The following is a 26,785-nucleotide window of genomic DNA, read 5'->3' on the forward strand; positions in this document are numbered from 1 at the left end:
TTTTTGTAGAAATGTGCAGAAAGTAAAGTGGTAGGAACTGAAGTTAAAATGTTACTGCATCTAATTATAATACAATTCTCTTTTTGGTCCATTTTTATTCTACTTTACCCATTTAACTGCCACATAAAAATCTGTTTTTTCAATGTTTTAAAATATAGTCTGGTTTTGACATAGAGTTTAACTATGCACATCTATACTTCTAGGTCTTTGTGCTGTCTCTAGATGCTTATTTAAGGGATAGCTGCTCTTAATTGTTGACCATTGTGTATTTCTTCAGATCTGTCTACCTACCTGGTTTATAAGCTGTACATAGCAGAGGACAGTAGTGGCCCTTTCTCTCCCTCCACTTGAGCACAGTTCAAGTTACTGCTGGTGATTATTGTTCATAGCAGAGAATTGACACATAAACTGTTCTGTGTTTCAAGTTTTATGTCAAGGTTTGGATTTGACTACATGCTGAGGTTCTTTGGATGTCAAGTTTCTGTTCCCAAAAAATAAAGGACAGCCTTGATAACTTCTGTGAACTTGGAAAAGTGAGACAGGTTTCACTGGACACTGGTAGTGTGTGATTGTTTCACTGGCTACGTTTGTTGTTTGGTTTGTGTCATAGAAATTCTTTAAATACAGTAGTTTTTTAATGAAACTTGGGGGATTTGAGAGCTTGTATTGGTATCACATTTACTTAAGCTGCTGCTATGAAACTGGATTTGGCTATATATTGCGCTACATTTAGTCAGTTCAGTTAAGTTGAATTTGAGATATAAAACATCATTTTACTTTGAGGTTTTTCTTTGTTCCATTTGTGTTTTTTTGGTTTAAATTTTAAATCTGCTCCACTGGTGATGGTTCCTCTGCTCTGTTTAAGGGTGGGTTCTGTGTGCCTTGCGGTGATATTCTTCCCCTTCCATCTCCCAGAACTTGCAATAACTAGTCTGTGGAAAGAAAGAAAACAGTGGTAGACTCTACATGTTTAAGGTCTTGCTACTGCTGCAGTTCTGTCAACTTACTGATATTGGTAGTGATTTTACTTGAAACTTTCCAGGCCTTGATTTGTTAGAAAATGAGCAGTTTATTCTTGAAACAGCAACAGGAGTTGCCTTCCATTTAACAGTTCTAGATAAGCATTTCTCAGCTGGTAGTACACAAGACATAGCCTGAAATGTGTATCATTTTCTATGTCAAAGAGCTAAAAACAAAATTTAATTACATTTTCTCAAATCTGCCCTTATACATGCTGACAAAAGATCAGTGGTTCTAATATGATACTTTAACCTTATTTTAAGTACTTTTTCTGTAGAGCTTCCTGAGAAAAAAATTTCTGTGCATTCTCTAAAGCTGAAACAGGGGAGTTTAGGTTTTTTCATTGCCTTTCTTATAAAGAAAAAATTAATTTATTCTAAAGAAGAAATGTTATAAGTAAATATAATACTATAGAAGTGAATGAAAACCACTGTAATTTATTGAATATTTAAAGAAATGTGTGAAATCTGTAAAATGTATGTGACAAGCATTAACTTTTAGAATGAACATTTATATTGATTATATTGTTTATATTGTATGTTAGACAATATTATCTTGGGGTACAAGAGAAGATGTGAGGTTGGTAGGTTGGTTTTTGGTTGGCTGTTTTTTCCCCCAGCATTACAATGCAATTAACCAGGGTGCATGCAAAAGGTAAAGCATCAAATTATTTTAAAAATAAATCAGAATTTGCATTTCAGCTTAGGCAAAACAGAAGAATTTTTGAGTGGTTGAAAAGGAAAAAATGAACTATTTCAAACTAGACTGAATAATTAGTTTTGCACATTCATATTCCTCAGACCTGTTTGCAGACAAGTCACCTCACTTTGAGGTATGTTAAACACAGTGTCGATGGTTTGTTGCCAGGTTACAGTCTTTCTGTCTTTGCCTAATTAATGGTTCTGGAGAGGAGGTGAGTGAAAAGCAGTGAACATTTCTTGTTCATGGGTGATTCAAAGGCAAGCAACAGCTGCTAAAACTTTTTGCTCTCCTTCAGGGCTGCAGGCAGAGATTATTTATATTCTGAAACAGTACAGTTTAGTCTGTGTCAGTCTTCAAATGCAAGAAGTCTGATATGAGTAGCTTGCATTGTCAGTGATAAGCCTAAAATTGCTATGGAGCTGAAGAGCAAATCATATTTCTCTGGGTGGCTTTTGCACTTTGTTCCGTTGGGGCGTAATCACATAATGCTTCCTGTTCAGAGTGCATACACAGTAAAAGTAAGGAACTTTTCCAGCTCAGCTTATTTGTCAAAAATAAAACTTTTCTTGAAATAAGAGTTTGTATATTCTTTAAAAAAGTTCCCACTGCCTGCCACAGGTCTTTAATATTTCAGGAGTTGGAGTGCAGTGCCTCTCTTGGCATTCTGCTGTGTTTATAGAGTGGATGAGCTGACATTTCACTTTTGCAAGAGGAATCTCATTCCATTCCTTCTTTAGAAGGAGATTGTTTCATGGAGTTACTAGGATGGGGATTTTGGTCTTTTTAGCTGATGTTTTATGTGCTGAATAGTTTGTTGTCTCTGTGGCAGGACGTACGTAAAATTTTCAGTGCTTAAGGATAGTTGGTTTGTGTAAAATTAGGGCTGATGTGATACTGTGCTGTCTTTGTTTTGGTTTTGCTAAGTGGTTATTGGATCACTTGAGTGATCAAATGCTATTAAATTTTGTTGACATTAGCATTGAATGCTATTTTAGAAGCATCGTAGGATTACGATTTGGTTGTCTCTTACACACTGGTGCTTGGTAGAGACCTGAGTTACAGTAGCACAGTGGCCTCAGGGAAAGAACAATTTTTTTTCTTTGGAGTTCAGTAGGTTGCACGTTTCAAAACCTTCAAATTATAAAACACTTCGTGGTATGTAGGGCTGTGACTGCTGCTTCAAGGCATTTCCCAATGTCAGATTATAGTCGTGACCAGAAGTTTCAGAAGTTACCAGAAGGAAGTTGAGAAGCTAACAGAAACATAGATAAAGGGTTGTTTTTTTTTTAATTGCAGAAAAAGTTGAAAGAATCTGAGCTAGGACAGTGGCCACAATTAGTATTACAAATGGGTGTAGTACTTGTAAGTAGTGCACTCTAGTCTGCTGTAGTCTGTTCTATTTTGCATGGGTAGATACCATAACTGTTAATAAAAAACACTTTTTTTCCAAGTCACCTTCCTTCTTCTTAGCGTTTCTGACAGGGACCATGAAGTGGAGGGGAAATAAAAGTAAAAAAACCCTATGTGTAACGCACAGGAGCACACAGGGTTGCACTTGCCAATTGTCCTGGTTTGACTGTGCCTCTAGAAGTTACTCAAGGGGAAAAGAAGGGTAAAAGAGAGTGGATATGTTCCTCTTTAAGGCCTCTGGAGTCTGCTGAGAAGCTGACAAGCACTGCTGCTTTTCCTGTGCCAGATGCTCTTTCCTGGTTTCTTGTGAGTTCGGGTTTTTGAGGGGCGAGGGATTTTTTTTATTTTTATTTATTTTATTATTTTTTTTAATCCTGTCTTCTCTGCTGTAGCCTCTGTATTTACACAGCTCAGGAAAATGCTGATCATGTCATGACAGGTAATAATGTAAGGAAAAAATTAGAAAAAATAGAGCATATAAGAAGAGATGAATAGGAAGTAACTTGTGTTCATCTTTGTTTGATCTGGATGTGTTTGAAGAACTACACTGTCGTTAACAAAGTATTGGTTAGAAAAGATGCTATTTTAAGTAAAATGAGCTATGCAAAAAGCAAAAGTTGAAAATACCAGCTTTATAAAATGTTTTTCCGGCCTGTTCTGGCTATACAGTTGTGAAAATTTTAGTAACAACCTGAAAACTGTCTGTTCTGAATTGTATAGCATTAGAAGCCAAAGTATGATAGTATTATATGAAATAAGAATTTAGTTTGGAAGGTAGCCAAACCACTAACAAATGAGGCCGATGTGACTCTTTCTTTGTTTTAACAACAGCTTAAGCAGAGTTTCACAAAATGTAAAACAGAAATTTTCCCAGAAAAACTGGCCAGTAAACTTCCGGAAGCTGGGATCCTTTGGACCCTTGTTCACAGGGTAACTTCTGAAAAATCTGTATGTTGCCTCTCTTGAGGTAGCAGAGATTCATGTAGTAAACTGCAGTATGTGCTGAGCAATTTCATCTCTAATTTAAGAGTGTGCAGGCCATAGTGATCGTTTACCCTGCACTGACTTGCTGTTTGTTTAGAATTCAGGACAGTTGCAGTCTGGGTTGGTGAGCTGGCAGTCCAGTGCCATTGAGAGCAGCACGTCTCCATGTTTATAACAGGCTTAATCCACTGGCTTTTAAAACTTTGATTTGAATTGGTTGTTTGTTGAAGGTCATATTTGATCAAAACTCCTGCTCACGCAATTCATAAAATATTGCTTTCCCCCTAGCCCCCAGAATGGCTTTTAAAGCAGCTGAAGAAGCTTTTTAATTTACCCAACTTATTACAAGTTAGATTAATTGTGTTTGTAATCAGATTTCAAGCATCATGTTCCAGGCCAGGGATTTCTTAGTTTGTTCCAAATGTCATTCCCGGGGCAAATTCTGCTAAACTGCATTTTCATGCTTTGCTGAGAAATGATTGCAGGTTTTGATTTCCATTATAGAATAGTTAATATTGTTAATTAGAGTTCTTGTGGATAAGCACACTTAAGGAGGATCATCCCTGGGAATTGGGAGTATTATAGTTTGATCATTTGTTAATTAGATAAAATTGGCATACGTAGGAACATCAGATTTGAGGTGTATTTTATGCTTATTTTTGTTTTTAAGAGTGCCTTTGGTTGTAGTGATTTGTGTTGTGAAATTTAAACTAGGGGAAGTATTGTTTCTTGTTGAGAGTGGGTTTACGGTTTTGACTTTTTCCTCAGTTGCTGTATTCATAAGCCATCCTGTTCCTCCACATTAAATTCTGTCCAAATTATATTCTACAGTAGTCACTTATGACTTTTGCCTTCCTATAACGGAATTGATAAAAAAGCCCTACTACATTGAGTGGGAACAATATCTAGTCTAAAATTTCAGAGATGAATATTGTAAAATCAGTTCTGATGTCCTCTTGCAGATGACTCAGAAACTTTTAATCAGAGCTCTTTTGTGCTCCCCTCTGGTGGTTAGTGACTGAATTTAAATTTCTTTTTATCCTGACCACCTGAAAGGCTTCAAGATTGCATAGCTAGTCAAGTGAAAAATGCTTTTAAAATCTTTGTTTCACCTTATGTTTTGAATAACAATGTTTGCAAGTGCTTGTGTTTATCATGCAGGCAAAAGATTTGTTAGTAGACTTCTCAGCTTGTTTTGCTCCATAAAAAGCAAATGGTTTGTGAAAGTCAAAATTAGCCAACTGCCCTAGCATAAAGGTTGGATGGGAAGTGTGCTGATTAAAGATACTCTGTGAATAGGAGAAGAGTTAGAGCAGACAAAGATGGAGCTTTTATAGCATTGACAATACTGGAGTGGCACTTAAGGTGTATTCCTTGAATGTGCCTTGCAGCACTTGAAAAAATAAAAAAAAAGGAAAAATTATTTCTAGCAGCCAAAACATGCTGAAACTGAGGTTATAATCAACATCTTACTGATGCTTAATGGATTTAGAAGTTTGCAAGATTATAACAAATTAATTCTTACTAGATGGTTTTATTATTTCTGTTTGATACAGGAGTTCCGATCAGTTTTTTCTGTTACCTTGAGAACCACCTGAACTAGAAACCAGTGAATTTATAAACTCCACAAGTGCTGAGTGCTGGCTTTCAGGCAGAGTACAGTTTTATGATGCCCTAATATGTAAAATAGGCTACTGTAGTCAACATTTGCAAGAGTAGCAAACTGAAACAAGGACCGATGGCACTTAAAGGACTGGTTCTAGACCTGTGATTTGGTAGGAGAATGGTTGTTACCATTGTTAAAAGAAATAATCAGTCAAATCTTTTGAGCTTGTGTTCCTTAGGTGTAGTAGGCTGCTGAAGTTTTCATGCAATTTTATTAATTATTGTTGCATAGAAATTAAAAAAGAATCTATTAGTGTTCTCGTAGGCAAAATCAGAAAAGATTTAGTGTTAAACTTGCAGGAGCAATTTCAACTAGATTATTGACAATAGGATGGTGTTTTGTAATTATTGATGTAAGATCAGACTGTTGAGGAGGCAGAGGAAAAACTGAAGTACTTCATGTAGGTATGTGTGTTTATTTGTTTTGATTGTAAAAAATCAAGTATAGTTTTGTGACATCAAAGCTCATGTAGAACCAGAAGAAATTCAAGTTTTAATTGTCTGAGCCTGCCCTCACCCCTAGCCATGTGCTGGATTAGTATATCTGTTCCATTTTATTGTTGGGTTCAAACATCAGGAAGAAAGCTGAGTCATATTAATAGACCAGTCATCCCTTCCCTTGCTATTGCCTGCAGCTTTGAGTGATGGGGAGAGCTGGGTGCGGTGGCCTCTCCTCCATAGCCCTCAATATGTGAAGGCTGAAGGGACACTTGTTCCCTGTCTTCTGTTCCCTTTTGCATAGCTCTTACGGAGGAATGTTATTTTGAGTCTTCATTTTTGATATTGTCAAAGTAATCCACTTACCTGAAATGCCTGTCTCTAGTAATCATGGAATTGTAGAACTGGAAAGAACCCTAAAGTTCATCTAGTTCCAACTCTGTGCCCATTGGCAGCGGCACTTTTCACTAGACCAGGTTATCTAAAGACCTATCCAAGCTGGCCTTGAACACTTCCAGGGTTAGGACATCCACAAATACAGACAGAAGTTTCCCAACTTTCATGTTCATACCTATCTATTGCAGCTCTTTTAAATCGTGTCCTTTGTGCCTTAAAAAAAATAATTAAAAAACATCAGGAATTAACCTGTTGATTAGTGCTAAAATGTTAGGCAGACAGTTCTGCATAGCTGATCAAAAAATTGTTTTCCTGGATACTCTCTATTTCAGATTGGAATTATAAAGGCCACATAAAGAAAAAAATGATCACCCTAAAATTCAGAATCAAGAGTGAGAAACTTGAGAAAAATGGAAAAACAGTGACCTGTTACTTTGACTAATGCATGCTTAGAGTGTGAGTGCCCATGTAGGAAATTGGGACATTCTGAAAGCCAGGGCTGTCTTGTTGGGGAATCTGTGTTAAGTGGTGCATCCAGTAGTCATCAGACAGATTCTAAACCTTTTATTGGACACTATGCAGAGTCTATGTAAAATATACAGAAGTAACATTATATATGCAGATCTAATTTGAAATTAAAAATCTTCCAAATGACAAAGTTGCCCATGTGTACTGTATCATACTGCAAGTTTTTCCACATATTTCTTTCTGAGATATTTCTTTCTGAGATATTTTTTGGGTGTTGTACTTTTTTTTCCTCTTCATCCCATGTGATGGATGTGATTTAAGGGAATGGACATTTGAGAACTGATACACTACCAAAGCAAAATAGGTTCAGTCATCCTTTTATTTGCGGAGGGCTTTGATAACTAGGGAGGTAGAATTTGTGAATGTTAGGCGAGCAGATTGCAAGAAGTGAGCTTCATTTCCAGAAGAATCTCTCTTTATCTTTCTTTAGAATCAATCAAGGCTATGTTAAAATTGATCTGCCACTTCTTATGCAGCTACTGTTTAGAAAGTGGGATGTGTAAAATGAAAACAGTTGCTCTTTTCAGCAGGAATCACAAGCAATAAAGGAGCATTGCTGGAACCCTTGCTAGGAGGGAATTAATACAATCCAGTCCTCTCTTTGGTAGGACAAGAAGGGTTTACAGAACTTTCCAAGGCATACATAGAGTCTACCCAAGATTAAGTGCTTGTATGCTACATCCAGCATTTAGATTTAGAAGTGAGGCCACAGTAAGTAATGAATTTGTTTACTCTCTAGCAAGTCTCCTGGGTGAGGTAGAGTCATGCAAACAAATGTGCCATGAGTTACAAAGTTTGGGTAACTGAGTGCTCAAGGCTGTGTCCATTTTTAAGAACAAATTTATGCAGAAACCAGTAACCAGTTCACAAATCCAGTGACTACTGGATAGTAATATATTTTCGTTTTAATAGTAAAACTGTCATCAAACAAAATATAAATAATGAGGCAGAGAAATTTAGAATATCAGTATTAATTAACACCTGAACTTAGTTGTTGATGATGTTGTTCTGCAAAAAAATTATAAAGGAAATTATAAAGCCAGTAGTTTACTTTCAGGAAAACTTTTATATTTATACTGCATGCATATTGTGAAACTGCAGTGCCCCTCCTTTTTATCAAATTTTGTAGCCTTTGGCGCTGTATTAAACCAATTTCCACACTGACATCTGGTGGCAGTTCTGAAATGCTGTGTTGCTTGAAATGCTATATATGGGAATTTGCTGGTCTAAGCATGAGTTTTAATCCTCTCCAGTCCTCCTGAAGTGATCTTATTGATATATTAAAATTTTAAACTGTCATGATCAGACCTTTATGCAGCTTCTCAGAAGGCAAAGAAAGTAATGAATAAATAAGTAATTACTTAATATTTTGCTCAGTCAGTACAATGTATTTAAAAAGTGTCTGTAGTGTGTGAAGGACACAATACTTGGAGTTAATTCCTTCCCCGAAGAACTCCTGTGAAAACGGTGACATATTTTTATTGATGGTGTGGGTATGTAAGTATATACACATATATGTATCTGTGTGAAGTAAAGGAGCTCAGTGGAAGTGCCACATCTTGTATACTCACATTATGTGGCTTTATCCAGAGTCCAAAACTGGCTGTCATGGTGATAGTTTGACTCATCTTGGCTCCAGTCCCAATTAGTCCTGGTGTGTGAGTGTATAACAAATAGTAAGAGCCTTGACAAAGCCCTTCAAAATTTCCCCTGAAATGGCTGCAAGGGCTTAACTCTATTCCTCATCCTGACATGTATCAGATTGATTTTAAGTTCTATTAAGAAAATATCTCAAATCAGACACCCTGTAGGAGTGACTGGATCAGGAAAAGAAAAGTGTGGAAGTTTTTTTGTCCATGTCTCCATGACTCTATTTAATACTCATTCTCCATCTTACGGGTTACACCATACCCCACATACCCTTTCAACATATGCATAATGTGGCTGTACCTTTATTTCATAAAAATAAAATTGTATTTATTCGCGCTGTGTAAATTCTTTAGTCCATTCTGGCTTAGACAATCTCCATAGGCTGAGCAGATAGCGTTTTATTAAGTTTGTGAATTGTATAGTTGTTTCTTATTTGGTAATTAATTTTATGTTTGTAAGATTGAACAGATTTTTGCCCCTATTTTTGCTGCCTTCCATTTCTAGAGTAATGGCAACCGTTGGTTAGTCCTGATGCAGCAAAGGTTAGCTTTGATATGACTTTGGTTTTCTGTGACATGTCTGTGTGAACATAAATCAGCACATTAAGAAAGTTCAGTCAAATAATTCACTTGGGCACAGAGATAAAAATATTTCATATTTAAGTAGTTGCTCATGAACACAAATAATAGCAAAAAGGTCAAGAATTTGGCATCCCAACTGGCTAGTTTAATATGGTATAAAATTTACTGTAATGAGTAAAGAGGGTAATTCAAATCCCAAAAGATTGTGAATTATATATTTGATTTAATCTTTTAGGCAAAACAGATTTTGTGAATAGTGGTCTGATGTATTTCAAAATATGTTGGAAAGGAAATCAATTAATACATTGTTTCAATATGTGATGCATAATTGCTGAAGTACTTTTATTTTTTGTAATTTTTTGGGGGGGCTTTGGATTAGCCTTAATATATTTGTGTGTGTTTATTAGCACACATTGTAGAATCACAGCTGGTTATTTTGAACTTGTATTCATTTTGATTGATTGATTGATTTAAACTTGTTGCTTACTGTATTTTTGCACATTTGTGCATGCTTATTGAACATTTTCTATTTATCTTTCTTCCTATTAAACAGGTATTATTGAGACTGCAGATCACCTGGATCGTGAGACTACTTCGCATTATTGGCTTACTGTTTATGCAACAGACCAAGGCGTTGTGCCTTTATCATCTTTCATTGAAATCTACATAGAAGTTGGGGATGTTAATGATAATGCTCCTCAGACCACAGAACCAGTTTATTACCCAGAGGTCATGGAAAACTCACCTAAAGATGTATCTGTCATTCAGATTGAGGCATTTGATCCAGATTCCAGCTCAAGTGAAAAATTAACCTACAAGATTACAAGTGGAAATCCACAGGGATTCTTCTCAATAAACCCCAAAACTGGTAAGTACAATACAGTGTTTTATCTTATGTACTAATAAATTAATGTATTTGCATAAATTCATAAACCAGGTGAAATTAAAATCTTTCGTTTAACATTGAAAACATACTTTCACAATAGCTGGAGTTAAGTGTCTTGGACTGTGTCAATATTAGTAAGTTACACAAACATAAGAAAGGATATGAGGGAAGGACTTGGTTCAAAGTACTTGACATCCACATCAGGCATGTTTTATGAAGGCTTACTTCTGAGTAACTCCACCCCTAGACTGGTCAACATTCCATGCATTTTTATAGTGCAGTAAGTATACATTAAAACCCCATATTTTAGTTTTCTAGTTTAGTTTCAAGCAAGTTGTTTTTAGTTGTCCTCAAAGTTTCATGGATAGTTTTCTTTTGTCAGGCATTTTTACTTTTTTTTTCTTTTTTTTATTTTTTTTTTGGTTGGGGGGGTTGCAGGGAGGGGTATTGTGTTAGTCTAAGCAAACTAAGCCATTTATTACCTGCAGAGTCACTTGTCCCACAGTCAGAAGATACTTTCTTTGCAATTAACTATTGCTGCTGCTAGAAATACATAAGTGGAAGGATTATTTTCAGGTATGGTTTTTACACAATGAAAAGAAAGACTCTGAGTTCACTGGCTATTTGGAAAGTTTCAGATTTCAGAAAAAAAACACTTGAGGTTTTAGCATGGGAGTAGAAACACAAGAGCCAGGTAACCTTTTAGTAACTGAATTGCAGATACATATGAAAGATGTGTAGGGCAGAGAGGAAGCAAAATAATCAGTCTTAACTGAAGCTACCCAGTAATTTTGAAAATATTTTAAGGGTTTCTTACCATCCCTTCCTTCTGAATGTGGAGAAAATAATACGTATACTGGATGTTTTTCCTACATTTATGCCTAGAGAAGAGCTTGGTGTTTCTTTGCCAGGTTGTGCCCAGCTTAGCTTTTTATATGTTGTGTTTAGGTATTATTTCACAGTCAAAATTATGAGAGATGCTTCTGATTCACTTAACCAGATTTTTTTTTTTTCTCAAAATTCAGAGAGTTTTAGATTAGAGGTCCTGCAGAGGTGTAGTGAGCCACTTTAATCTATTACAAACCCAGTATGTACAACGGAACGATAGAAGCTTTATTACTTTAGTTCTTGCCCATTCATGGAAGCAATTTCAGGGGACTTAAAGGAGCAAAAATGGAGTGAAAAAAATGTTTTGAAGGCTGTGGCTTTCATTTTGGTTTGTTGTTATTTTAGCTCAAGGTATGAAAGACTTGTGTGCTTTATCAATTACAATTGCTGTGTCAGCAAAGCTCTGAGTGCAAACACAGGTATGTTATTTGGGTTATTTCTGCCAATAATTTCTTTGTTAGCATGTGCTGCCTCTGTGAAAACACTGCCAAGAGGGACATATGAAATAGCTATAGCAACAGAAGACATTTAGTATTGTTAAAGCCTTCATCTGAATGCTATATTTACAAAATGCTGGTTTTAGGGAAAAGGGAGCCTGACAAGCAAAACAAAATCCAACTGCAGTGTGCTGGAGTAAATGCAGAAAGTGTTTGTATGCTTTATTTCTATTCGGTTTACTGTATGTCTCTGTTTTCTCTCATTTTATATGATGTAAAAGGAAAATAATCTGCTTTTTTATCTACTTCCTTGCCCTTTCTGATTTTGAAAAGTACTTTTGCCTGACACTTTGATATTTTTTGTTGTCTCAATATCATGCTGAATAATAATAGGAATAAAATTGCTTGTGAGTTGGGTGGAGAAAAATGAGTGACTGCAATATTCAAATTGCAAAGGAACATAAATGCTACTTCCATTCATTTCATCAAGACATATAATTGGCCAGTTATTTTTGGTTATTGTTTCCTTAAATATTCCTGCAGGTCGTTTTCTCTTCCTCCTTCTGTTGTTTTCCTCCCCTTTCCGCTCCCTGTATCATCAGGTGGCATTTTCCAAACTGTGATTTGAGAAAAGACACTTCTATACCTCCATTGCTTAAGTTTTGACATAAAGAAATATCTTTATTCCTATTTAATGGGTAGAAGAATTAAGGCACTTTGAGATTGTGACTTGTCTTTGACCAGTTTGCAGTTTTCCATATCAGTAGCTTACTGTGATTTCATTTATGTTAGAAAGGGACCTTGAGAGAGAGAGCTCAACAGACTAGATGGTGAAGTGATAAGGAGCACTTAATAGAAAAGGAATAAAGATTTTCTGTCAAGAGAGTTTCTTACCTGCCTCTGTTGTAGCATGCATACAGTAGAAGCATGCAGTGATTCACATTCTCCTCAGCTTGGTGTTAAAAAAAAAAACAAAAGGCCACCTGGAAATAATTAAATCATTATATTTCAGAACACAAGCACTGGGAATAAAAGAATATCCCTCTGATTTACATTCAGCAGAAGAAAATTATTTTTTCCCTCAGTATAGTTAGCTTAAGTATTCACTTATCATGTACCATTAATACCAACCTTCATTGGTGTCTATTACTGTTAAAATTGTAATGCTAGGTAGACATACTTCTAGACAGACATCTTAAACATAGTGATAGGGAAAAGGTGGGCAGAGGAGAGAAGGAAAACTTGTTCCTAGAGTGCACTCAGATAATTCAGTGGATGTAAAAAAGCTAACTCATTTATAGATTGTCTCCCCATTCAATAGGACCCTGAATTTAATGTGCTCTAATGGGCCATACTGCCTGTCCTGTACATGACTGTTTGAAACTGTTAGTCTGGAGTGGGCAATAACTTAGTGGTTGAGTTTTTTTGACTGAAGTTATCAGGTTCATGAGTTCTCAAGTCTCTCTTCTGCCTATTAGATATTGAATATATTTAATCTGAATAGATCTTATTTGGTGTGAAAGTGGTTTCAATAGAATTGGCATGTTAAGGAGTTGAAAAAACACTTTAAAATGCTGGTTTCTGTTCTAGTTATAACACAGTGCATTTTAACTTCCCCGATGAATTGAAGGAGGGCTCAGCTGAAGAGTACATTTGAGTAGTTCACTATGTGTGTATATTGTTTGCTTATGTGTGTATATTATCCTTGTTGTACCTTGTGAAGTTACCGCACTGAAAGGTATTTGTCCAAGGAAAAGAAGCCCCAAATTTCCCTTCCAGCCACAGAGGAGATAGGGCTGAAATATGAATAAAGTCTTTTTAACTGTATCCTCTTGTAACATCAAAAGTGACAGTGTGAGTTAGGTGGGTGCTGTTGTGCATCCTCAAAGGTGAGTTGAGGACTTAATGGCATTCAGTTCAAGTCAACTAAAAGCTAGTATTAAGATTCTTAAAATATGTGATAAGTGTTAAAAATATGTTTCAATTGGTAATGTGTTGTTATCTCTGCTCCTGGTCAAGGACGCATTGTTTCCTTTCTCTTTATAAAATTTAATGCTGTGGTATTGTGGTCCATGGCTAGAATTCCCACACAAAGTAGTAATACAGATTATAAATAGAAACAACCCACATGTAACCTGTATCAAGTGAAGCGCTGCATTCTGTTCTCCTGATGTAGCTAAGGCGTTTCTAGAATTTTGTAGACTCCAGACTAAAATGTCTGTGTCTTAATGTAATAATCCTGAATTTTTAGAAATTGAAAATTTAGCAATCCACTGACATGGATCTTTGTAGGATAGAGTTCATCTTTGACAAAAAGAAGAGATTTCTTTTCATGACTGATCTATTTCTTAGAAGTGCTACTGGCTTAAGTAGTATCAACACGCTTCTTGCTGCAATCTGTTTCCAAGTATCCAGTAAATCTTCACTGACAACTTATAAAAGTCTTTTTATTTCAAATAAGTATAAAATAACTTAAGGAAACACTGCTGAGTTTTTCTTTGCATGCTATTTCACTTCTTGGAACAGGATATATAACATGGTACATCACAGGATATTTTGTAATCTTTTCACTTGTAATTGGTCTTTCATGAAAGCAAATGAAATAACATTTTATTTGTCTTTGGAGTTTCCATATAATGAAAAGAAAGTGATGTACTTATGTGCTGTCCAGGTAGAATAAAAGTAGTTAGCATAATATTATTTGCCAGAAAGAATGAGAGCAAAGATTTACTTCCACAACTTTTCATGCTCAGTCTGTAGACAAATGTGCAAATTATGATAACTACTTTATATCTGCTTAACTTCTTGCAACAAAGCTTGTAATTTAATACAGAACTAATTGACAAAGTGGAAGAGTTTCAACTCATGTTAATACATTCTGGTGGAAAGAGTTGAAGTTGCACTATTTGATAGCTGTTGTGAACACATGTCCTGGGACTCTGTGGTTAATCTCAGCACTTAACGCTAGAGCTATTGCACTGAGGCTCAGAAAAGATTTGCACATTTAGCAGCACTCATGTACAGCAAAGGATTATATAGCAGTAAACAAGTTCTGGGATTTGTGCTTTGGAGCTCAAAATACATATACAATTCTTTTATAGGCACATGTAATACATATGTTGTATATAATAGTGGTTTAGTACTAATGCTGTTTCTTGCAGGTGTGGTTTATTTGCTTGTGAGCTATTTGGGTATATGTAGAACAGATAAGTTTTACATATGATAGATGTGAAGTCCCTGGCTGTATTTACAAAATACAATTAATTATTTTACTGTTTGGAATAAACTACTCATTATTTCTATTCTATATGAATGCAGTGATATTGAGTAGAAAAATTTATATTTTTCGTCATCTTTGAACCTTTCATATTGCAATATCATAATTTGCTTTTTTTTGCTTTTGAGAAGTGTTGGAAGGATGACACTTGATTGCAGGATTGCTTTCTTAGAGAAAGTGGAGCAGGTAATTAGTATGGCATCTAATAGCTGAGGATACGTATATAAGTGTAAGTTTATGAGTCTATGGATTATTATTTTATAAATTCTAATCTATTTGGATTTAGAAATTATATCTTTAGAAATGGATCTGTTAGTGCCTATTCAAAAGAGTTATTGTATTCATTTTACTAAAAGCTTTCAATCAAACTATGTACTTTCTTTCTTAGGAGGGTAGGGCATGGATGAAATAAGAGCTTTTTGTTTCACCCAGTAAGAATTGTAAGGGTGGTTTGCAAGCTAGCTCTCCAATTGAAAATGTGTGTTTAGAGTTCCCCAGAATGACATTGTCAACCAAATTCTTTTCCTATCATTGTTTCCTGTTTTGTATTTTTTTCTTCTAGCTTTACTTTTTAAATTGTGGGCTGGCAAACATAACATGAAATTAGAAAAAATGTATTAACTTTTAAATGACTAACAGTAGCTAAGCAAATGATATGTTAAACATGGAAATTGAAGAGTTAGGGAGAACTTCCTTAATTGCTGCAGAACTAGAGCCATTAGACTTAACTCTCTCAAAACCAAAAAAATCTCACTGAATTCCCTGAACTCTGTGTCAGTTTCCATATGGATGAAATAAGTTTTGCTATGCCATGTTTTTTTTTAAAATATGTCTGCTTCTCAGTGTTACAGGCTCTATATTATGAGTACCTCAAAGACTACTGAGTTAAGGTGCCTGAAAGAAAGTTAGACTGCTTTGTCAGTGGCAGCATGCACACAAGAATGGCAAAATCTGCATTTGCATAGTGAAAGGAGTTCCAGCTCTCCTTAGTATTACTGAGCAAGAAAATGGAATCCTAACCAGATATCCTATAAAGGCCCTTATACTCTTTTTGTATTACTGTGTGCATGTATTCAGGCTAGAAATAATTTCTGATCTTTTGCCCATTTGGTATGCTTCTTTGCACTTCCCCAGGACTTCTGTTACATTTGTTGTGCCAGCCAGATTTGGCTGGGGGGGGGGGGGGGGGGATGCAGGGCTACCCAGCAGAGCTGGGTAGCAAAAACAACTTTCTTAAGAAGCCATGCCTTACCTCACAAATTTAAAGCAATAATAGCAGATGAGGAAGAGAGGTACCGAATATTGTGCCATCCAACAGCTTTGATTCAGATTGGCAGAAATGCTGTTCGCAGAAGTATAGCTTTCTATGCTTTTAATGAAATTTGGTATGAAAGTGATGCATACTTCTGAAAACTAGACGTGGGTTCACAACCTAGACAGGAGAATGCCAAAAATGAATTTTAAATTGTTAATTTTCCCATACTTAGGTTTTGCAGGTGTAAATTGCATGACCTAATTACTTGGGAGTGTTGTAAAGATATATTGATCTATATATGAAGTGTTTTAGTATTATTGTGAGAATATGATACCTTTGAGGAAGTTAGTAATCATACAGTTTAGGAGATACTCCATTTAGATAAGGAGATTAGTTGTGGAATTCAGCAGAAGCTTTGAGTAATTCCCGTTTCAGAATATAACTGTATCTGTCCATTTTACACAGGAAGTGTTAAAGCAGTGTGTGTGTGTGTGTGTGTCTGTCTGTCTGTCTGATTTGGAGACTGAAGTGAAATGGGAAATGGGTACAACTGCAAACAACTTCCATGGGTTTCCGATAACGCTGGAGAATTACTTAGTGAGGAAATGAAGGGTCAGTGACCACAGAGTAGTATTGGCTTCGTTTTAACAAAGGAAATCTTTGTTGTTTAACTACTTGTGGGTTTTAATCCCAATTGACGTAATACTTTGGAATTGGATAAAACCAATGTTAGTATATTGCATGCTTACATGATTTAAAATTAAATAAAGATCAAAATGCTGAATTTTTTTCATGTAACTTCTGTAGCTGGTAAGCAATGCCAGGCTCAATTATTGTTCACTTAGGTCGCACAGCTCGAAGTGTATGTAGCAGCCTCCATGTGCTCAAGTGTTTACCTGTGACATGCAGAGAAAGTAAAGTATTTGATTATACTGTCTCTAGAACAGAATTTTTTCTTCACTGAAAATGTGACCTAAATTAGCCCAAATGTTTGTAAAAAGAGTTTAATTCTGCAAAAAAGTACTTGGATTTTCCTTTTTAAAAGGACTTGAAATGCTAGGTCTTTTTTGTAACTGGGAAAACAAGTTAATATCTGAAAATTCCAGTATTTTCATATCCACTTACTCTACACTATTTAGAGATTTAGCATTTGTAAATATAGAAATTTTGCTATAATAGAGGCAGCTATTTTAAAGATTACTTGAAAGAATTTATGTAGAGAGCACATCTTTTAAATCTTAGTTGGTGGTGGTGTTGGGGCTTTATTTATTTATATTATTTGTTCTCTTACATCCCTTTGGAAAAAGAAAAGTTTTGGGAAAATAAATGGGAAGCACAGCAGTCCTTTCCTTTTCCTTTATTTGTTCCTGGAACTACATAAAAACTTCAGGTCATACTCTGCATGATCTGTGTTGTAAACCAAGAGTAAAAGGAAAGTGAAGTTCTCTTTCAATTTTCCCATGTTCTGATGTAGCAGTCATGGAAACATAGGCTTGGGTTGGAAGAGACCTTAAAACTCATCTGGTTCCAGTGCCTCTGCCATGGGCAGGAAAATCACCTACTTGATCAGCTTGGTCAGGGACCCATTCAGTGTGGTCTTAAGCACTTCCAGGAATGGGGCATCCACAACTTCTCTGGGCAACCTGTTCCAGTTCTTCACTGCCCTCTGAGTAAAGAATTTCTTCCTAATATCTAATCTAAATCTTCCCTCATCAGCTCTTCCTTGTCCCATCACTATCTGCCCATGTGAAAAGTTGCTCTCCTCTTTTAGAAGCCCCCTTTAGGTAGTGGAAGGCTGCTATAAGGTCTTTCCAGAGCATTCTCTTCTCCATGTCAAGCAATCCAAACTCTCTCAGTCTGTCTTCATCAAGAGATGCTTCAGCTCCCTGGTTATTTTCATGCCCTTCTGTGAACCTGCTCTAACAGGTCCATGTACTTCTTGTGCTGAGGACCAGCCCCAGAGCTGGAATGCAGCATTCCAGGTGGGGTTTCACCATAGCAGTGTCGAGGGGCAGAGTCTGCTTCGTCAACCTGCTGGCCATGCTACTTTGGATGCAGCTCAGGATGTGGTTGGCCTTTCAGGCTGCAAGTGCACAGTGCAGCTTTTCATCCACAAGAACACTCAAGTCCTTCCCAGCAGGGCTGCTCTCAGTTTATCTCCCAGTCTGGAGTCATATCAGGGCTTGCCCTGCCCAGTACATTGCACTTGCTGAACTTCATGAGGTTCTTGTGAGTCTGCCTCTTAAGTTTGCCCAGGTCCCTCTGGATGCTATTCAGTCCTTCTGTTGTGTCATCTGTGCCACTCAGCTTTGTGTCATATACAAACTTGCCAAGGGAACATTTGAAATAGTAATGGAGCCAGACTCTCCCTATATCATGTGGTTTTTTGAGCTGGACTATACAATATGCAAAGTTATAATTCTTATCAAGGACGAGGCAGTGATCAGATACCGTTGTGAGCCACTTACAAAGTCCTTCATTCACGTGTACTTTCAAGGATAAGAGGCTTTGCTTGGTGGGATCTCTGAGTAGTGTAGCTTGAAGCTGTGTATATAACACCATTATGACATTAGTATTGATTAATTTCATTATAAGAAAAGATTCCTCAGAATTAGTGCCCTGATTCGCATCAGGTTGGCTTGATTTTTTTAAATCAATGAAAATCAATCTCAGAAAAAAATGTCATTCTATATGAGGTAATATTTTTCTCTCTGAAGTATTCACAGCGGAGTCACAGTTAAGAACTAACTAGAAGTAAGGTATAAAATTGTTCTTCCTCAGTTTTGCTGAGAGCCAAAGCAAGGTCTTTGACAGCCATTTACCTTATCATCTCTCTTACAAGCATTGCATAAAGTTCTTTATGTATATGGTTCAGTTACAAAAGCAGTTCCCTTTAAATCAGTAGATAAGGCTGCAGTGCACTTATTCTAGTACATTTTAAATGTAGGAAATAACATACAATTAAAAACAAAAGAAAAAGGGTAGAGGCAGCAGCATTTTATAAATCTCCAAACTTTCACTTAGAAATTAATGTTTTAGGTTTTAAATGTATAGGGAGTTCAGAGCACTACAAAGTAAGATTATGTCAGGTTTGTAAAGAACTTTCAAGATGATGTGTGATTTTGTGGTAATAATTATGTACTTAGTTATTGAAGATGGCATATTTCAGGCCATTAGATATGATGGACATAAAGTAACTTAATTACTGAAGGCATTTGAGCTTTGAGTTGGTGTGGCTTTTGAAGCAAGAGTATTTTCACAAAGTAAGCAAAGAGGTAACAAAAATTTATAATGTTCTCTTGATAGTAAGATTGAAGTTCATTCTAGAGGAAATGTATTATCGTTAGAGGAAATGTATTATCACTTACTAGTTTCCTTAAAACAACCATCTGTGAGTTTTGTTGTTTAATCTTTCATTCAAAATTATTATAGCTATTTGCTGTTACTTATTAAATACCTTTCTTATTGGATCTTAGCTTATACTGCTTTTGACTTACAGTTCTGGGTTTTATCTTTTGTGTAACAGAAACTAGCAAAAGAATATGAATGACAATGAAACTGGACTTGCCCTAAATGCTTTCAAGCACTGAGAATGCAGGATCATAGGCATTTTAATGTAGCTACTTGGTTGTTTTTTGTTATTTATATAGTTCTTTATCTCCCAGATAATTTTACTGCTAAAAATTACTGCAGAAGAAGCTAATGCCACTGTCTTAGTAAATCCAGAACAAAAATAATGTAGTCAGTGACTAATTAGAGTATTCAAAACTACATGGTGTACTTTTAGTTAGATATGTTTGTGGAATTTTCTAGAATTACATGATCAATAAACTTCATTTCATTTCACTTCATTTGAAATCTAGTTGAAATTGAAGCTCTAAAGTGTTTGCCCTATTGGATGGCTTAGCTGTTTATGTAAATTCTTTTTTTTTTCCTTGTGCTGTACATATATAAGCTTTGGTGGGTTGCTTGTCTTTGCTTCATGCTCAGATCACAAACATGATTAATGAGTAGTATTCTGCTCAGCAAATTCCAGGATGCTGTTAAAATAGTTCGGGTAAGTGACTCAACTTCAGATGTGCACCTTGCACTTATACTTTATAGTAGTAGGATTGAGTAGTTAAATTGCCTGGTTACGGATAAACATGGTGCCTGGTGGTATCAAATATTAGCCATAGGGTGAAGTAACCTACTTTTTGATCCTGTATAAAAAGCTCCTAGTCTGTCTTGGTAACAAGAAACAAGCTAATAAACACTGAGCTGGACTTGATGATCCTTGTGTGTCCCTTCCAACTCAGCATATTCTGTTATTACTGTACTTCAGTAAATATGCTGCACAAATACACCCTTATGGACAGGGTGTTGGCCCTTGTTTGATGTAGTCCTGACTTGGGTAGGACTGAGATCTCAATTATTGCTTGTCTTTTCATGGAATCATACAAAGGGCAAGAAGTGTTCATCTGGGACAGATGTGCCAGTGTGTATTTTGTGGATGAAATCGGGAGCATATGCATTAGCATTTGAAACAGGAATAAGGAAATACCTAAGGAAAAAGAAAAGGTGATCTGAAGAGCAAATAGAATGTGTAGTTCTTGATATGTTTCAGTCTTTTCAATCTGGAGTTTACTTAGGTGTCTGTACATTGTGGGAGTGTCCTGTTGGCTTTTGCTTGAATGGCTATACATGGGAATTGAAGGGGAAAAGGCACCAAAGCTGAGAAAGACTCTACTGGTTGAGGGCCATCATGCTATACTTGACCAAAAGGGAATAGTAATTTCAGCAGTGTACTACAGTAGGTTTCCATTTTAATTTTTCTAAAGCTAGGGTGTTGTAACTCATTGGTGTAATTACCCTCATCAGGAAGTTTATATATGAAGTAGAAAGTAAGTCATTTAGCCCCAAAAGTGCATTTAGACTATCCAGAAAAGTCTCCTAGCCACAGGCTGTGAGCTCTGCTAGGTAGAACGAATCTGTGTTCTACCTAAACAACTGCATAGCAAAATGGTAAAATTCAAGAGGCCAGAGAGAACAAGCGAGCAACAGCAGAACTAGTGGAGAGAGTATATGGCTAGGAGAATTGAAAGAGGAGCCCAGGCTCTCAGTTCTTGATGAAAAGTGGTACTGTTTTTGAGGCCTTTATTGAAAGAACAGTAATGATTGCTTTTAAGTGTTGTACTTGAGCAGAAGAGGCATTTGCAGCCATTTAAGGTGCTTGTAAATGATATTCATAGTTTCTCTTGGGACTGTTTATTTGCAATCATATTTCAGCATTAGAAAATTACTGGTGACAATTCTGTTGCTGGTTTCGATGAAAGTTATTAAGGTGCTTAGAATAAGGAAGTGTTTAGGAATGAAAAGCAAGTGAAATTGCCAAGGAATTATCTTTAAGACTATGTTAATGAAAGTTCAGTTCCTTTATGATATACTTGTTCCAGTGTGATAGCTTGTTAGCACTATCTTATTTCTTTTTTAACTCAGCAGTCTGCCTTCATGGTGATGTATGGCAGTGGTGATATATTAGACTTTCTAGCTTATAATAGTCATCATCAGTCGTTCCATGGCTAGTAAGACAGTTTATTTTTTGCCAGCTGCAAAGCTGGAATCTCCTCTTCAATCCCTCTACTATTAGTTTTTATTTTCCTGCTTTTATTAACCTGTTCATTTGGTTTGGTTGTGAAGACGTTTTTTGGCTTGCGTAGAAAAAAAGGTTTGACTACAGTCTTGCCAAAAACATCTGAACATCTTTAGAAAAATAATGTAAGCCTTTTCTGGTGGTCATGGATTGTATGGGAAGTTAGGTGTAAAACACAGTTAACTTGAAATCAGTGTAAAGAAGACTGAAAAAAAGTAATCTTTATGTGTCAGTGATGAAATAATAATGGATTAATTTATCAGTCATTTTGTTCATATTTTGGAAAGTGCTGAAATATCAGAAGAGGTTTAAAATGTTGTCATAAGATCTTTCAGACAGTGAGACTTGACACTCACTGTATTATGATAGATGTCTAAGACATGACATCACACCTGTTACTTCTGGGAGGAGGAAACTGCTGATTCCTGTGAACTTCTTAGTCTGTCGTACAAAAGAAAGATATACTCCTCTGTCTAGAAGGTAAAGCTGTCTTGAATTGGATATATTACACTACTTCTTAAAAGAGGAAGACTAGTAGGAGACCCTGCCTTGAAGGGAGACAGTATCTCTATCACCTGAAGAGATATAATTGGTCTTTGACTTACAAAATATTTGCTGTCATTTGATCAGTGCTTTTGGGCTGTGTTATGCAGTAATTAACATGATTACCATTACAGCCATATGCGAGTTTTAAATCTGTACTTCCTTCAAACCTTAGAGTGACTTACATATTAATACCTTGTAAAAAGATCTGAGGCTATAACAATATGTTAAAAATAGAAGAAGAAAACCCTTTATCATTCACTAGTAATTTGTTGTTTTGGCGGTTGAAGTGGGAGAGCGAGAGCTAAAATAATATTTGACTAAATTGCAGTAATGATGACTGAGAATTTAAGTGATAGTTGGCTGATGCAGTCCAGAGAAACCATTTCTGCTGGTTAGTTATGGTTTGCCTTTAACACAGAGGACAAAAACCACATGGACCAAATATAACCTCCCTCATATTTAATTTATAACTTGTATCTGTTGAAGTTAGTGATAAAAAATTTTGTATCTGCTTTCTTAATTCTTCAGTGCCAATGCATTCAAAGATCAGGGAAACTGTATTTCTTTTCATATGCTGCAGTAAGTGTTACACTAATTCAAATCAAGCCTATCAGTTCAAACTCATTGGAGGCAGCACAGTACACCTGGCATCTGCTTTAGTCTTTTGGTTCACTGTGGGAGTTAGCCATGTCTAACAGGCAAACTCTGTCCCAAATCTAGAATCTTCATCATGTCAAGCTGAATGTGCAGTTGGAAAGTCTGCAGATATTTGTGAAAGCACGAATGCATGGGGATGCATGATGTATACACAGCAAGATAAAAACTTTGAGCCTTCCTCCTCTCTTTGCAAAGACCACTTTTTCTGATGCTACTTCTTTCATCACTGGGATCATCCATGCCTTAAAGATAGCTAATAGATAATTCTTAACACAGTGTCCACCTAATATTCTATGTTTTTTAAAGATATTGCCATTTCAGCATTGAATGAAAATTGTTGTTGAAGTGCTAGGCTTCAGAAACAGAGATAATATGATGTAGCTGGGAACCGATGTGAAATAAATCCCTGCTAGTACCTGATATCTGGTGCTAATTTCTGCTCCAAATGTAGCAGTTCTATTTACATTTACATAATTATATGCTGTAGTTGCATTTTTGTATGTTTGTTTTGCTGTTATTTAAAATAGAAATCTGAAGTTTTATCTGAATGTGGGTGTGTTAGCTTTGGGGTAGACCTCAAATAGACAGCGGGTATCCCCAGAATGAAAAGTGAAATAAGGAATGAAGGAAGAATACAGTTGTATCTGCTACCAGTACAGATTTTTTTGTTTTGTTTTGTTGGTTATAGATGTTTACAGTTAGTTTCAGTTGATTCTAGTAGCTCTCCAGCTAGTGAGGCAGAACAGCTATGATTTATCCTAAGACTCTAAATTATTAAGCTGCTATTGGGAAAATGTTCCTGATGAGGCAACCTTTTAAATATTACTAAAAACATAAATTTCACCAATTCACTCATCATTATCTTAGAAATGTTTTTTATAAACTTGTATTTCTCAAGAATGCTTGACCCATCTTGCCATAGTGACATTGATTTCAGGTGAAATACAGTAGTCAGTGATGTGACTTACTGGAGCTTGCTGTTCCTGTTGGTTTTGGGAGAGGGAGGCTGATAAGAGGAGGCAGAAGCAGAATAGAAAACTGTGACTATAAAACAATGCTCTGAGTCAGTTTTGATTTGAAATAGCATGGTTTGTCACAGTGACCTGTTTCTCAACATGTTGCTATTTCATTCAGCAATAAACACATTCTCCCCACCTCATAACAAGGATTTAAAAACTGAATTTTTACAGCCTTCTTCAGAGCTTAATTGAAATCATTTACTTGCCACTCGTTTGGGGATGTGGTGTGTGCAAAAGTGTGGTCATGCGTTTATTTTTGTGGAGGGAGGGGCACAGCAATGATACACACAAAGTAAGGAGCTCAATCTAAAAAAACTTAAGAACAGAGCACAGTGGTGGGGTTTTTTGCAGGGAGCTGACTTACATTAGGTCCAAAGATTCTCCTCAGCACTCTTAATAGGCAGTCACAGTGCATGGGAACACTTGACCTTATTATCACAGCTGTAGTTCAGGAAAGCTCTTCAACAATGGACAGGATCTGTTGGTGCAGCATTTAACATTCTGTAATAAAGAAAAGCATGGCAAAAATAGAAAAATGTAGTGATTGCACTAATCAGACTTTTCATAGTCTTAAGCTGAAGTGAAACCTTTCACTGAACCTGAATTTGCACTTAGCAAAGTGTCTAGCAGTAAAGAGTTAAATAAAAAGAATGTCATGCATGTGTATGTGATTCTAAATCCAGAAGTGTTACATTTCCTTTGTTGGCATTAGTGATTCTAAATCCAGAAGTGTTACATTTCCTTTGTTGGCATTAGTTTCTGCTGAATATACAGGGTATATATGGTGAAGACTAAGCCCTTCTGTTATTGGTCTGAAGTGTTTTAACACTTCAGTTAACAGTGAGGTGTGGCATGCTTGGCTGAAATGACTGGAGGTTTTAGCAGATTGAAGCATGTATCTTTTGTTCGTACTGGATATTTTTCTTCTTACCTATTTGAGTTGTATTGACCAACTTCATTAATAGGAATTCTGTCTGGAACAAGACTTCCTTTAGGAATCACTAGTGTGTATAGTAGTGGTAGATGGTAGAATTTTGTTTTGAGTGCTTAAAGCAAAAGCTTTCAAATGGTTTTCTGACTGATATTCTTTCCCTCCAACTATTAATTGCCATTTTTAGGGGTGGCTCCAGTCTTCATGGCTATTGATGAAAAATCAATTGGATAGGAAGCTGTTGAAAAGTGCCATTTTTCTGCTCTCATGTAATTCTCTACTTGGTGCTGCTGTGAGAGATAGAGTCTTATTATTGTCAGAGGATGTAGACTAACTATTGACTATTCAGGGGAGTGCAGGCATCATGAGGTATTTCTGATAGGATTGCTTCATTTTTCTTGGTCTTTTTTTTTTTTTAGATTTTCCCCATCTTCAACCCAGCTGTTCAACAGTCAACTTCTTTAGTGGCTGTGCTGCAATCTACCCTTTTCTCTCATAACTGTGGTGAGCCTAGAGATGAATGCTTCATGGGGGGGCTTGTGCTGGCTTTTTACAGAGGTACTTAGTAGAAGGAGGTTTTAGAACTTGTGTTTCATGAAGTCACCTGCAAGTCCCTTTGCTGGAAGGAAGCAGATGAGGTGGTGGCTGTGCTACTTGTGCACTTTCAATTAACAGTCCTGTTCTGTTTCCCATAGAGCCTGTGAAAAGAAAATGTGTTGCCCAGACTAAGGCAGGATAGTAAAGCTTTTTAGAATATGTAACAATAAATATTTTCAGCTATCATTGTTCACAGCTCTGTAACATCCATGTGAAAATATTATCTCAAGGAGGTTAATAGACAACTTTCACATAATTTTCTCTCTTCCCCTGCCTCTTCCTAAATTCAGAGTAATAATTTAACCTTTTTTTCCTCATTTGTTTGGTTTGTTTGTTTTGGGTTTTTGTATGTTCTAATTTTCATTCCCCCTTTCTTTGTAACTAAGGACAATTACTTCATAATACCAAAAGATATATCCTAACAATAGCAAATGTATCTTCTGTGTACTCTAAAAGCATGAAAATGTAAAGCAGGAGAAGATGGCATATCATTATCTAGAATACTACATAAATAATGGGTTTGATATGATGGCAAACAAGCTCGCTTGAAAAACAAGGGCAGATTTGACCATAATTGAAACAGGTGTTATTTGCACTGTGTTTTAGAGAATAGTTGTTTGAACATTTGACAGCTGTAATATCACCTTATATAGGTTTTGTCAGTATTATTTAGTACAGGCTGTTTTGCTGGTATAAGCAGACTACAGCTGTTTTTGTCAGAAGCACTGAGTAGCTATGCATCTGTAGTATACAATTCTGCTTCTCTTGGCCTTTTTCTTTTAAGTGAAATGGAAGTCTTTATTGTTTTCCTTACACACTCTGCTTTTTATCAGCTGAGAGACAAAATTGAAGGCTTTTTTTACTGTAGCAGACCAGCTTTGAAAACTTTATAAGTGGACTTGAATTTTACTTATATAAGATCATATTAATAAAAAAAATAATCTGTAGTTAAAAATGGAACATGAAGTAGGCTGGCTATATTTTGATCTCTTTCATCCTTCTTTGGATAATTGCTTCTGTGTTTTCCGGTGTGACCATTAAGAATCAAGATGGCAATGCTTTCTTTTAACTATCAAAAGCTGGGATAGATGGATAAAATGTCTTCTGACATTGCAGAAGTCAATGTTGTTGCTCTTTGTTGCTGCTTCAGAGAATATTGCATGCTTAGATCAGTAGTTGCTTAAGCTGGGCAAATCCAAACCTTGGTGTTTGCTTCATGTAGGGCCAGCAAGATTTACTAGCACAGGCTCAGTCCCATATGAGCACAGCAGTGGTATTTCTAGGGC

At 36.2% G+C, this 26,785-nt stretch overlaps 1 protein-coding gene across 2 annotated transcripts in view; it reads left to right on the plus strand.

Moving 5' to 3' along the window:
• FAT1 (FAT atypical cadherin 1) overlaps positions 1-26,785 on the plus strand; it is a 96,421-nt gene that overhangs the window by 19,216 nt on the left and 50,420 nt on the right. For both annotated transcript variants that reach the window (XM_062493545.1, XM_062493546.1), the window contains exon 2: positions 9,928-10,242. In XM_062493545.1, coding sequence (XP_062349529.1) covers positions 9,928-10,242 — 315 coding nt within the window. The remainder of the gene's footprint in view (positions 1-9,927; positions 10,243-26,785) is intronic.

The sequence above is a fragment of the Cinclus cinclus genome, chromosome 5 (assembly GCF_963662255.1).
Source record: "Cinclus cinclus chromosome 5, bCinCin1.1, whole genome shotgun sequence".
In the NCBI taxonomy this organism is placed as follows: domain Eukaryota; kingdom Metazoa; phylum Chordata; class Aves; order Passeriformes; family Cinclidae; genus Cinclus; species Cinclus cinclus.